General features: G+C 38.0%; 1 protein-coding gene across 3 annotated transcripts; it reads left to right on the plus strand.

The window, feature by feature from the left end:
- Nucleotides 1-240: 240 nt before the first annotated feature.
- On the plus strand, nucleotides 241-12435 carry PERM1 (PPARGC1 and ESRR induced regulator, muscle 1). 3 transcript variants are annotated; one of them, XM_072426091.1, is made up of 5 exons: nucleotides 243-411; nucleotides 3638-3736; nucleotides 7373-9343; nucleotides 9463-9579; nucleotides 10420-12435. In XM_072426091.1, exons 3-5 carry the CDS (start codon nucleotides 7375-7377, stop codon nucleotides 10518-10520), a joined length of 2187 nt encoding a protein of 728 aa, XP_072282192.1. In that variant the 5' UTR covers nucleotides 243-411; nucleotides 3638-3736; nucleotides 7373-7374; the 3' UTR covers nucleotides 10521-12435. The 3 variants fall into 3 exon arrangements, with proteins under 3 accessions (XP_072282194.1, XP_072282192.1, XP_072282193.1); XM_072426093.1 differs by lacking the exon at nucleotides 9463-9579 and having other exon boundaries at nucleotides 241-411; XM_072426092.1 differs by lacking the exon at nucleotides 3638-3736.
- The last annotated feature ends 1001 nt before the right edge of the window (nucleotides 12436-13436 follow it).

Here is a 13436-nt window from a genome sequence, read left to right on the forward strand (position 1 = left end):
GTTTAATAAAAAAAAAATCTTCAACATTGTTTTCCTTCAGATAAAAATTACTGTCAGATTGTACAATATATAACAAAGTATTTAGTACAGGAATTGGGTAAAAGTTGTTATCAGAATAGTTTTTTGACTTTGTAAAGGACTGGATCTTTAACCGTCTGCTCAGCCCTTGTCAAGGCGTCAGCACAGCTTATTAGTTACTTCGGTGGGTGCTGTTTGTGGTCACTATTTATAGACAAGCATTCACAGAGAGTTATGGTCCCGTGCTCTATCTGCATACGCTAGGCCCTATTTTCAGCACCTGAATGGGCACCACTGTCATGGCAGGTACCTGTGTGTCCGGCAGCACGTAGCTCACCGGGGTCACCGGAGACTTTCTAAGAGGACGTCATACTATGAGGAGACAATTTTGAGGTAAGGTTCTGCAGCTCTGGTCCTTCAAAAAGTGTTTATGTTCTTCTAGAAGACATTTTAACCTTATGGTACTAATATTACAGCAAGGAGGACCTCAGGAGAACATTAGGAACCAATGCATGGATTTACAATCTATTGTCCGCTTGACAACATTTTATCATTTTAATAGGAAACAATCCGCTAGCTATTCCGTAGTCACAGTCACTGGGGGAGTTTTATTAGGTAAATCTGGTTCTTATTTATTGGTAATCATACTACAACTTTCTGTGTAATATATCCCGTGCATCTGCAGTCCTAGACAACTGAGATTATTTTGCAACCATCTGTGACAGATTTACATTCTAACAACACATAGGGTCAGTGCAGTCGTAAATCTGTCTTATAATTTGTCTTACTTCTACCTGCTGTATGACAGAATTGATAAATCTTTCCCAGTGTACATAGGGCAATGGTTTGCATTTACCTAGAACCTCCAATCAGGTGTCTGCGTTCAGTAATCCGCAGAAAGCTAGCTTTGTATTGGCTGCTATGAGTTGCGGCACTTCAGGCGTCTTGCACTATGCGATGTAGAAGTCATCGATTGTTTGTAATAAGTGACAAAGTGTCTTGAAATGTTCATAACAAGCGTTTACATTAAATTACTAGGAAAAATGGGCCTGATTTAATAAAACTCCCCAAGACTGGAGAAGATATACTATCATGGGAGAAATAGGGTGATCCTGCAAACCTGGAACGGACTAAAAACATTTGCCAGCTAAATTTTAGGATATTTAGGAAATCTGTTCAATGTTTGCTGGATCACCCAGGTTCTCCCATGAAATCTATCTTCTTCAGTCTTGGAGAGCTTTATTAATTCAAACCCATTGTGTTAATATTATTTTATTTGTTGAGTGCTAGAGAATACATTTCAGGCTTTATCACATTGTCAGCAATACCCAAACCCTCCAAGCTGCATCTTGCCCTATGGGGGGCATCACAAGGGCTAATCAGCTGTCGGTGACTCAATAACTGCAATGAGCAGCCAGTGTGAACAAACCCTAAGATGTCTATTCCTAAAGCAGTGAATCTGACATTTGCCAAACATACTCTGCAGGTGAATCTTGATAGTGCATGTGTTTTAATTGACAGTATTACCACTAGTGAATGATGAAAGTCACGCTGCTTTATAAATATTGCCTTTATTGTGCTGCAGACTATTTTTGGTGGAGCTCCATTATCACTCATCTACCACCGATCTTTATTGAAATTATTTTCTAATTCATGTTCTATGTTATTATTTTTCTTATAAATAAACAATATCAATATGGCACCAACATATTATGCAGCGTTGTACATTAAATAGGGGTTGCATATGACTGACAGATACAGACAGTGACACAGGAGGAGGAGCTTACAATCTAAGAGAAGTATATATATATATTTATATAATATATAAATATATGATTTATAACCCTGTTTCCAGATGATTATTATGAAAGAACATAACACAGATTATATGAGAGCCAGGGCATGCAAGCATTATTCAGACAAATAATCTCAGATTTTATTATTTTATGAGGTTAAATTTGTAAAACAAAGCTCAAAAAAAATCAATCCAAAGGAAAATATTCCCATAAGACAAACAACCGGATTCTGTCTATGAAGGACTTGTTCCCCCCCCCCCCAGCAAAACTCAAGTGTCTGGAACTGACTTTGCATTCTGGAACTGCAAGTGACTATTCCAAGGTCATGAAGGACTTAAGAGACAGAGAGACTCATATTAACCCTTGCTTGCTATCTACCTCCTATGAATATTAGTGAATTAGGTTCTGGTATTTGGATATGTGCTCTGCCAATGTTTTAACATAGTAATGCAATTATTTAACAATACATTTATCCTTTACCAAAGCATTTGACAGCCACTCATGTTGGGGTTCAAAAAAACCTCCCAATGACCCGGCCCTTACCTGGACCCAATGATTTAGTCTGTGAGACATTACCTAAGTTATGTGAAAACCACACATGAGGAAACCACATCTTCACGCAGGTGTTTGTGCAAAACAGAGTCTGGGAAAATGTTACTGACATCTGTAACATTCCTGCAGAACAAATCCAGAAACTAGTTTTGTACATGGGGGCAGAGAAATACAACCAAAATTAGATGCACTGAAAATCAGATTGTCAGTATATGCATCAGTGTTTTTGTATATCTCTGACCCCGAGCCTACAATCCTGGGAAGTCTACTGAGACGGGTTTTACAAAGGTCTGTGATAGAAATACTGTTGTAGGTTATTCTTAAACATATAAACATTAAAAATGTGGTCAGGGGGAAGTTCTACATTGAGAGCAGCACAGGATTTAAAAAAAACAGCTGCAATCCTATATTATATCTCATTATCTGTCTCAGTGATCAGCCATTATCTTGTTTTATGACAGCATTGATAAATGACCCCCATCCAGACTAATGAAGGTTGGTTTATGATGTTATCAGGTGGTGGCAGGCAGAATATTATTATTATGATTATTATTATTATTAATAATATTAGTAATTAATAACCAGTATTTAAATAGCGCCAACATATTATGCAGCGCTGTACAGGTAGTCCCCGAGATAAGGACATCTGACATACAGACGACTCCTAGATACATAGGATTGATGGGGGGGGGGGTTGCATGACTTGCAGGAGAAATGTTTGGCTAAACACAGCTGAGCAACATCTTGTAACTCTGCAGTTGTTTCTTTTTGCATATCAAAGCACAGCTTGCTCCATAGGTTAATGAATGTCTAGGCTCCATGAAGTTGTTTTATTTTTGCTTTGTTTATTATTAACTCACAGTGAGGATTTTATACAGTAACTGACATCACACTGCTAAATAATATGTTGAGACAAACATCTGTCCTAATTGTATTTATTAAAATAATGTACATGTTCTGACTTACATAGAACTTCAACTTAAGAACAAACCTACAGTCCCTAACTTGTATGTATCCCGGGACCACCTGTACACTAAATAGGGGTTGCAAATGACAGACAGATCCAGACGGTGACACAGAAGGAGGAGAGGACGCTGCCCAAAGAACCATTTACTGTTCACACCTTCTTGACTTAGCCCAAACTTTTTCTTTCATTTGTATATCCCACCACCACCACCAGATGTGTTACATTCCATGTGTAAATGTGAAGAACTATTTATGTGATTTCTTTAAAGTGTCTGTATTCCAAAACATTCTTTTTTTTCATGTAGGATATAGTAGAAAATGGTGAAAACTCCTATAAATTTAGATATTTTTCTGAACAATCAGTCCTGAAGATACAATAGGAAGTGAAAGAAAATCTGTACAAAGTAAGTTTCCCCTTTCAGACATGATGGTGAATCTACACAGCAAAGGGCTCAGACAGCAACAAAAAAATGTCATTTTTCTCATTCCTCAACACTTAAAGAGAATTAATTTTACTATGGGTACATTTTAATATTTTTTGCTAGAAATTGAGGTTGAATTATTTGCACATATTCTATGGGCCACACCTGGCTTGGTTGTTAAAAGTCCTTTTCTTAATCAGAATGGATGCAATCAAAACAAATATATCTACCGTATCTTCCGGTGTATAAGGCGACTGGGCATATAAGACGACCCCCCACTCTAACCAATCATTTGGGGGTCGTGTTATATGCCCAGTATTGTACTGTTCCTTCTGCCTGTCAGATCTCACTATTGTGTGAGAACTGAGAGGCAGAAAGAACTGTACACTACTAGTTCTTAGTAATGAATGGGCACGTTCCTTTAATGAATGGGCGTGTTCCAGTGAAGAGCCAATCCAGGCTCTCCACTGGAGAGCCAATCCAGGCTCTCCACTGGAGAGCCAATCCAGGCTCACGTCCTGCTTTTCAGCTTACACGAGTCCTGCTGTGAAGCAACGCGAGTCTGCCCAGGAGGACTCGTGTAAGCTGAAAAGCAGGAAGACAGAAGGAGGCACAGGAGGACTCGCAGGGACGCCAGACCAGAGAGGGGACTCGCGGGGACACCGGGCGCTGCAGGTAAGTACTGGTACCCGGCGTACAAGACGACCCCTGACTTTGTCATAGATTTTTCGGGGTTAAAAAGTCGTCTTGTACGCCGGAAAATATGGTATGTGTCCTCAAAGAGCTGAGCTCAGTTATTTCAAAGCCATTATTTCTAATTTTTAGAGAGTCTTTAGTCACAAGGTACCTAAGGATTGGCGTAAGGCCAATGTGGTTTCTATCTTCAAACAAGGAGCAAAGTCATTACCAGGTAACTACAGACCCGTTAGTTTAAGGTCCATAGTTGGAAAGGTCTTAGCGAGTTTGATAAAGAACCACATAGAGGAGTTTCTGCTAGAAAATAATATTATAAGTGTTAGTCAGCATGGCTTCAAGAAATACAGAAGTTGTCAAACAAATTTACTCTCTTTTTATGAGGAAGTAAGTAAACAGGTAGACAGTGGAATAGCAGTTGATATAGTGTACTTGGACTTTGCTAAAGCATTTGACACTGTACCCACAGACATTTATTATGCAAGTTAGGGTCAATAGGTTTTGAAAAGTCAATCTGCAATGGATAGAGAACTGGCTTAAAGATCGCATCCAGAGCTGTAATTAATGATTCATACTCTGAATGGTCTAAGGTTCTTAGTGCTGTACCCCGGGGTTCAGTGTTGGGACCTTGACCTGTTTAACATCTTTATAAATGATATAGAGTTTGGGATTAAGAGTACCATTTCTGTGTTTGCAGATGACACCAAACTATGTAATGGAATTACCGGTAAGTCCATACAGGATGCCTATAATCTACAAGCAGACCTGGATGTACTGTTTGATTGGGCAGCCAAGTGGCAAATGACATTTACTAGAGATAAATGTAAAATTATGCACTTGGGAGCTAACAACGTGCATGCTTCACTGTCTAGGGAGAATACATTTGGGGGAGTCAGAAATGGAAAAAGATCTGGGAGTTTTGGTAGATCATAGACTTAAAAAACATCATGCAATGCCGAGCTGCAATATCTAAAGCTAGTAAAGTACTTTCTTGTATTAAAGAGTAATAGACTGCAGAGATGGAGACATAATCCTGCCCCTGTACAAAGCGATGGTCAGACCTCATCTGGAATATGCAGTCCAGTTTTGGGCACCAGTTCACAAAAAGGACATTGTGGAATTGGAGAGAGTGCAGAGAAGGACAACTAAACTAATAAAAGGAATGGAAGAGCTCCGCTATGAGGAGAGATTAGCTGAACTGAATCTATTCTCCCTTGAGAAGAGACGTTTAAGGGGGATATGATCACCCTGCATAATTATATAATTATTCACTTTGAGATCATTACAAAGAACAAGAGGGTACTCTGCGTCTGGAGGAAAAGAAGTTTAAGCCCCGGATAAGGAAGGGATTCTTCACTGTAAGGTCTGTGAAAATTTGGAATCTGCTCCATCAGGAAGTAGTTTCAGCAACTACTATAGATTGCTTTAGGAAAAAGCTGGATGCTTTTCTAGAAGCACAGAATATAACTGGGTATTAGGGCTTTAAAGTAAAAATAACAGAAACTGTTGATCCAGGGAACATCCGATGGCCTCATGGGAACAAATTTTTTTCCCCTGTTGAAGCAAATTGTACCAGGGTTTTTTTTGGCTTCCTTTTGGACCAACTATGTCCATAGGGTTTTATATCTGAGTTATATTTATTTCCCTAGTGGTTGAACTTGATGGACTTATGTCTTTTTTCAACCTAACCTACTATGTAACTATGTAAAGCATTGAATAACCAGAGGTCTATTACTCTGTGCATAGCCCCGGCTTTAGGCACCCTCCAGACCTGCTGCAAACTTCTCCAATATCCATTGTCATGTCCGCCAGACAACTATGGGTTGCTTTTGACAGCTAAGTAGCATGAGATAATAACGAAAGACTTTGTTAACTTCTGAGACTATTTGACATTTCTGGGGTTATCATGAAAATGAAGATATCAATATATTAGATGTGCTTGCATAGTAAAGTGATACTGTTTGATGTATTATCATTTCAGACTGTGGTCAGAATAAAAAATAGGGGCACAAAATCAAGATATGAAAAAAAATCTTCAATGGTAGACTCTTAGTTGGTAATTTTGCAAAAATGTATTCATTTTTAAGGAATTTTGATAAATAAAAATTATTACCCCCTTTGGGAACACACTGTGTAGTAACCTGATAGGGTTTTTACCTTTTACAGCCCTCCTGAAACTAAGACCCACTTCCTTCTATTTCTTCCATGCATTCGTTATTGGAATAAAGTCCAACCAACATATGTAATGTTTCCAATAGAATTCCACTACTTGCTCTTTACTACTCCACTAAGAAAGTTTTCGTCTTCCTCCGGGTCCAGCACCTCCTGTTTTATTATTCATGATAAAAAAATCTAAGGAGCAGTGGGAGTCCATCATGATAGCCGATGCAGCTCTGCAGGCTCGAAGCTCTAAAGTAAAGATTTCACCTATAGAATCCCTAGAAAAATAAGAAACAGTCACTTATTCTTTGGTGGCTAAATATGTATCAAAGTAATTAGCCAATTGATCATTCAGTGGACTAAATTGATCCAACACAAACCACACAAGACCCTCTGTTTGGTGAATTTTTAACTCAGCTCTGCTGGTTCTGTTGGAATATTTGCAGCCATTTTAGATTGATTGGTCTAATATATATAAATGTGCTGAAGAACCAATAGTATTTAGAATGATTAATATTAATTGATTAATAATTACATTTTCAACTGATAGTTTCAAGCGATATTTTTTTAATTGCAGAGTATGTTACAATAACATATGATGCGTCGCTCAATATTTTATTCAATAATTAACACTTCGACCTAAATTACAACTTCTTACATGTATGGTCACCATCAAACTGTATCATCTACCAAAACTGAATGTATATAGATTTGGACCTAATATTATCACCTTGCACTCATTTTATATTTTTTCCCCTTTTGCAGCTATGGATAACTTTGAATATAGTATTCAACTCAGTGACCGTGACTGGGAGGAATTTTACTCCACGGCTGAGGAATGTAGCTTAATGCAAGTGACTTTGGCCACAGAGGAGGATCTATTACTGAGTGACACAGAACGGGAAGATGTTACATGCTCCACAGCATCTAGCAAGACAAAGTTTATCCGAGTCAGCTTATGTCCACCAGTGGGAGATCGTAGGGAACCACAGACCATGCAAGTAGCCTTATCGCCACCCAGACATTCAGCCTACAAATGGATAGGTTCAAGTGATGATGTGTTGTCTGGCAGTGAGGACGAGGAGGAGTTTGGATCAGTTGCTAGGTTCCTTTGTCAGAAAGAGACTTTGTTTTCCCAGAAGGGGGACACAGAACATAGAACAGACATTCCAAGTTCAAAAACCAAGGACAATTATATAGCCAATATAACCGTAGAAAAATCATTAGATAGTCCAGTTAATGAAAGTATTGTAGAATATATGAGGTCTTTAAACACAAGTAGGAAATATCATTATGAAAGGGAAAAAGAGGATACCCACTCCAAAAGCACAAAAACAATTAATCCCTATGTGACTTCCAATGGAGAGTCAGAAAGAGGGCACACCGAGGACAGAAATAACATTTCTGTAGCTTCTAATGATCCTTCTAAAACCACTGCTCCGTCACTTTATTCAAAAGATTCACCAGATATTGTAAATGATCATCAAAGTTGTAGCATGGTACAGGGCCCCTGCTTACCAGAGTGTCTACTGAATGAAAACATTCCTGGTATTATTAGTACAACACAACATGACAAAAAGTGTGATTTGCAAAGTCTTACCAGTTTGCAAGTGAGCCTGGGAAAGTATGACCAACTGATACCTGAAAATAAAATGAATGACTCCATAAAAAATTCAGCAATTGATAGTGTAGACAGTATTGTTTCTACTAATAGCCTTCTCCATGGTGATGTAATGGAAAATAATATCCAGGACTATACCTTGCAGTTTACATCCAAAGCCCTTGAAGATTCCTCAGCCGTGCAGCAAAACATCCCCACTCCCCTGGTTGAAAATTTAGATCTACCCAAAAATAATCCAAGCACACAGGAAGGTGACATCAAAGTTCCTGTAGGCTCACATGAGTTGAGTTTTGACCCATATAGACTTCCTAGAGTTGAGTGTACAATTCCTCTGAACAGCTTGGTACCTCCTACAAATTATGGACACAATGAGTCCAGTAGTAGTCTACCAGTAGGACACCAGCCATCCTCATATAGAAGTACAGCCCTCACTCTTCCTGAAATGTATGACTTTTTCTTTGATGATGTTTCAGAATCTGGTATTGTTGAGACTGCAACAAACATGGCAAGTCAAGAAGCAACACAAGAGTGTAGACTTCCCAGAGCTGAGGGTACAATTCCTATTCCTAGCCTGGTACCTGATACAATTAGTGCACAATCTGTGTCCAGTAGTAGCCTACCAACACAACACCAATCACCATCATATGGAAGTTCATCCCTCACCCTACCTGAAATGTATGACTTTTTCTTTGATGATGGAACTGTTGAGAATCCAACAAATATGGCAAGTCAAGAACCAAAACAAGAGGCAATGGTATACACACCAGATATGTACGAATACTTTTTTGTGGAGGAGAATGAAAATACAATAAAGATTAAAGACCATAATTCAGAAGAACCAAGTGCTAATGTTGAGCAGGCTTCATTGCCTTCAGCTGTTGCCTCTTGGCCTGAAGCCTGTGAGTTCTTCTTTGCTGATGGACCTCAGCATCAAGACAGGCAAGGCATCTTATTCAGTGTACCATCTTCCCAGACACAAAGTTCCACCAACATTTTCCAGTCTATATTTCCTAAAGGGCTACAGGAAATTACACCAAAAAGAGCCTTTCAAAACAGAGATGGAAAGTTTGTTCCTCATGAGAACCATGGGACATCTGATGAGACACCAAGCACAGGTACTAGCAATTATGTAACTGCAAATGAATCCTATGATCATATTAACACATTAACGCATCTATAATAAAACAGCTTTTTAATGCAGTCAGGCTTTACTTACACCCTTGTCTGTTTGCAGGCTCTCTTGTTCCATATTTATCCCCCACCCGGAGGGACGCATGCTTGATGTTTCTTGCTCTTGCATCTTGGGCTGTGAAATCTTCAGACTTGCAGTCTTCCGATGGATGGAAAACAGGTGTGTTTTAAAGAACATTTGTTAAATTCATTTAGTGTTCATTTATCCTTTAAAGATTCTAACCTTTGCCAAATAAAAAGATGGGGAACAAGGCACAGGAAAATAGGCTGTTATTAGGAAAATTTGGTAACATTAAAGCCAAACTTTTTATGCATAGTATAGATCAGAGCAAAGTGCTTGGCTTTATTCTTATTTATGTTCTTATCTTGTACTAACGCTGCTCAATGGCTGCAGTCACCAATAACACAAGCAGCTGACAAATGGTCCACAAACCATTGCTTGGAGGTGGTCTTCTTTTTTGAATTGCCTACAAATATTGCCTGGCTGCTTAAAATGATAGCATCAGGATCCTAAATGGAGGATGAGCTCAGTGTTGGTTGTTGTGATAACTGGCACATCGTGCCTTCCACCTGCTGGGTGCCAATCAAGATAGCAGAAGATGGGAATAGGGAAGAGAAAAGGGAAAAAGATGGTGGTGGCCACAATGAAATGGGATTAGGAGAGTATAAACTAGTTCCACTTTTACTGAAATCTTTATCAAAATTGTACCTAAGTTCAATAGGTCACATTTACAAAAATTAATTAGTTTTGAGGTTTTAGTTTGCAAAGCCTCAAGTTTGGGAGAAATTTGACAACTGATGGGTAAGGTGAGGATTTTAAATCTGTTTTGTTTGTTGAGTATAAGATTTTATATGCATTTACAAAACATCTGATAAATGAAAAAATTTATGTAGCTTTAATTACAGAATTTGTCACGTGAAAATATACTTTCCTAGTGTCATAAATATGTTACAACATATTATTCTCCGACATCCCTCATTTAATGTTTCTGTTTTCTAGTTCTGTTGGCAAATATTGGTGCTGTTTCTGCCATTCGCTATTTACGAAGACGTAGGAGAACCTGGCAGGGGCCGACCTTGGAGCCTTTGGAAGAAACCTAAATGTTCCCACCGACTAAGGTGGAGTCAGTGGATCACAGGAATCGATGGAATTGCACTGAAATAACATCAATTTGGATGTAAAGTAGTCCTCCGGCCTGCATGCAGATTTGTGTGTAGCTCATAGATCTTGCCTTTTCATTCCCCCGACTGAAGCCAATATTCAGTCAACAGGGTAAACTCGCTGCTTCAGTATTGAATGTTTCCACAAACTGGACGGTTTTATTTCACAGCACCTGGTAGACAATGTTGAAGGTACAATATGTGTATCAAAAAAAACTAGCATGAGTTAGTCAGTTGTGAACACATTCCTAAGGTTCAAACAATGTGAATTTTATTTGCAAGCTTTGGTATGTTGTAATGGAGAATGCCAGGATTTTAGGTCCAAAGGTGGATATGCATAGTAAGAGACTGAAGACCCAAAAGTTCTTGTCTTCAGCTAAGACTTACTTGTTGTTTAAGGTGAGGGGTTAAAACATCTGTTCGATCTTGTTCCCATCTTCCTGTTCTGGTGACCAGGTTAGAATCCCATGAAAAATGTTACCAGGAATGTGCAGCCATTATATTACTTCTCCTCGCCACCTGCTCTGTTAACAACTGCAAAAAAATGATGGGAAACCCAAAATTTTAAAGTTGTCCCCAGAGCAAGATGTGAGTAGATATATTCCAATGAGGACACTTATTTTTTAATTCAAGGTATAAAAAGTTGAAGACACTTATTTTATAATTCAAGGTATAAAAAGTTACTACACAGAAAATAAGCATTACACCATTGTTAATATGGCTGAACAAGAAGACAGTAAGCATACAAAAATAAATTCAGTCCCCCACCCCTCTCACCCCATAACAGAGTCATTGATGAGTCCAGGTTGTAGGAAATAATACCACCCAACATACAAAATTCTTAAACAAAGATAGATGGGGAGCAACATGAAGCATCCAACTGAGAATCTCAGGAGAGGAGAAGACACCAAGAAGAAACAAACTACAAACAAATAATGACTAGAATGAGGCAAACGTGAAACAAGAAACAAGTAAAGACAAAAGAAGTTCAAAAAAAGAGAATTGCACTTTTAAGTTTACGGGATAGCTACTATTCACTTAGTTAAACTATTGGAACTATTCCCTATTCTACTAGTGGAACTATTGGTCCAGTGTATTGTGGAAAAGCAAGAAAGGACATCTGTTTTGATGACTACTGTATAAGAAGGAATTTCTACTTTCACAGAAATTTGCTCCTACTCCATGTAGCATCTAAAGGTCAAGAAGTAAAGACAAATCTCCCCAACAAAATACAGGCAGAAAAATAAACAGATAGGGGTCTCCACCTTTCCCTACTCATTAAAAATTGGAATAATGGATATCCTATGTGTAGGGCTCATTTTAAGCTTCATTATCACACAATGGCAAGCTTTAGAAAACGTTGGTTTGTTCTAAGTGTTCATTTTAAAAATTATATTTCTATTCACAAGCTGCTATTACATATACATGCTGCAGTTTGAAAATTGTAGATGGCCATTTATTATTATTATTATTATTATTATTAATAATAATATTATTATTATTCATAATAAACAAGATTTATGTAGGGCCAACATATTAGGCGGCACTGTACATTAAATAGGGTTGTATAGTAATGGAAATCCTTAAACCATTCTATGATTTATATATGGCTGTTTTGGTTCCCAATTTTCCCAAGCTTTAGTCCGCTATTTAGTGGTGCTATCCTCAAGGGTTTTGCAGTATTATGAGACGTTATTTAAGGATTCACAGACCTGATGATGGAATGAGTAAGTACCTCTCATAAAGAGACACCTGGAAGTCCTACTCATAATCAGGTGGAAACAGAAGAAAGTTTTGTGATGCCACCAGTGTTGCTGTGATATGCAATAAATTGTGTCTAGTTTACTTCCCTGAACTTGTGACCGGACATTATATTATTGTGTCTGATTTCATGCCGTAATTCTTTACAGAACAGCAGTGTATTTGTACCTGGGCTCATAAATCTAACAGAACATCTCTGCCCTGTGGAGGGGAAGCAGATGTACAAAGCAGAATTGTGTCCTTCCATCACCTGAACTGTGGCCCCAATATCATGGTTATTACCAGAGAGGTTTTAGCTTAGGGAACTCCTGAGACAGAGCAGATGACAAAATACTAGCTGGGTACCAACCAATATTCATTTTGGGATTAAAAGTGCACAAAGCTGGGGATTTCAGCTGTTACTTATTTGTATACTCTATACTAAAATTAAAGACAAGATTTTAGCTATTTATTATTTACCAAAAAACATTCCTAGAAAGTATAACAAAATTATCCTTACATAGGCACCATGGTTGGAAGGTGGGGGTAAGGTGACTTAGATTCTAACTTTTTGTTAGATTGTACACTTAATTGTACACTTACTAACAATATGTGATTTAGGAAACTGCAGTTTGGCTTCTACTTGTGTTTGAAAATGTATGCAGTCAAAATCCTTGTTTTTATCTGGATACACATTAGTAAGTTTTTTTTTTACTGGCGTGAAAGAGTGTTTTTCATCCCTCCATCTGAGACACGCACAGCTCTAAAACCATGATAAAGGTTTTGTTCTTTATTGTTTATGTATAGTAGAAATATAGGAGAAATTTTCTTAATCTCCTATTTTTAGGAACAAGTGCCAGGAAGTAGTGAAAAATCTTCCCAACCTGGACAGCTTGCAATACAAACCTGAAAACCAAATTCTACAAACTGATAAACACACATAAAATGATTGAATATTCTGTTAACAATCATCGATCAACCAAACATATTTCAACTGTACGTGCTTGAAGATGATCATAATTACCTGGGCATTCGGTTTGTTGCCTTGAATTCATTGACAATACAATAGTTTAGGTTTTGTTTTGAAATTGTTTATTTTTGGTATACATTGAACAT

Source organism: Pyxicephalus adspersus, chromosome 11 (genome assembly GCF_032062135.1).
Source record: "Pyxicephalus adspersus chromosome 11, UCB_Pads_2.0, whole genome shotgun sequence".
NCBI classification, from domain to species: domain Eukaryota; kingdom Metazoa; phylum Chordata; class Amphibia; order Anura; family Pyxicephalidae; genus Pyxicephalus; species Pyxicephalus adspersus.

Excerpts from the sequence above, each read along its gene's own strand:
- PERM1 (XM_072426091.1), top strand. The coding sequence starts at position 7,375 with ATGGATAACTTTGAATATAGTATTCAACTCAGTGACCGTGACTGGGAG. Across the intron at positions 9,344-9,462 it reads TGATGAGACACCAAGCACAG|GCTCTCTTGTTCCATATTTA; the intron begins GTACTAGCAATT and ends GTCTGTTTGCAG. Across the intron at positions 9,580-10,419 it reads TTCCGATGGATGGAAAACAG|TTCTGTTGGCAAATATTGGT; the intron begins GTGTGTTTTAAA and ends TCTGTTTTCTAG.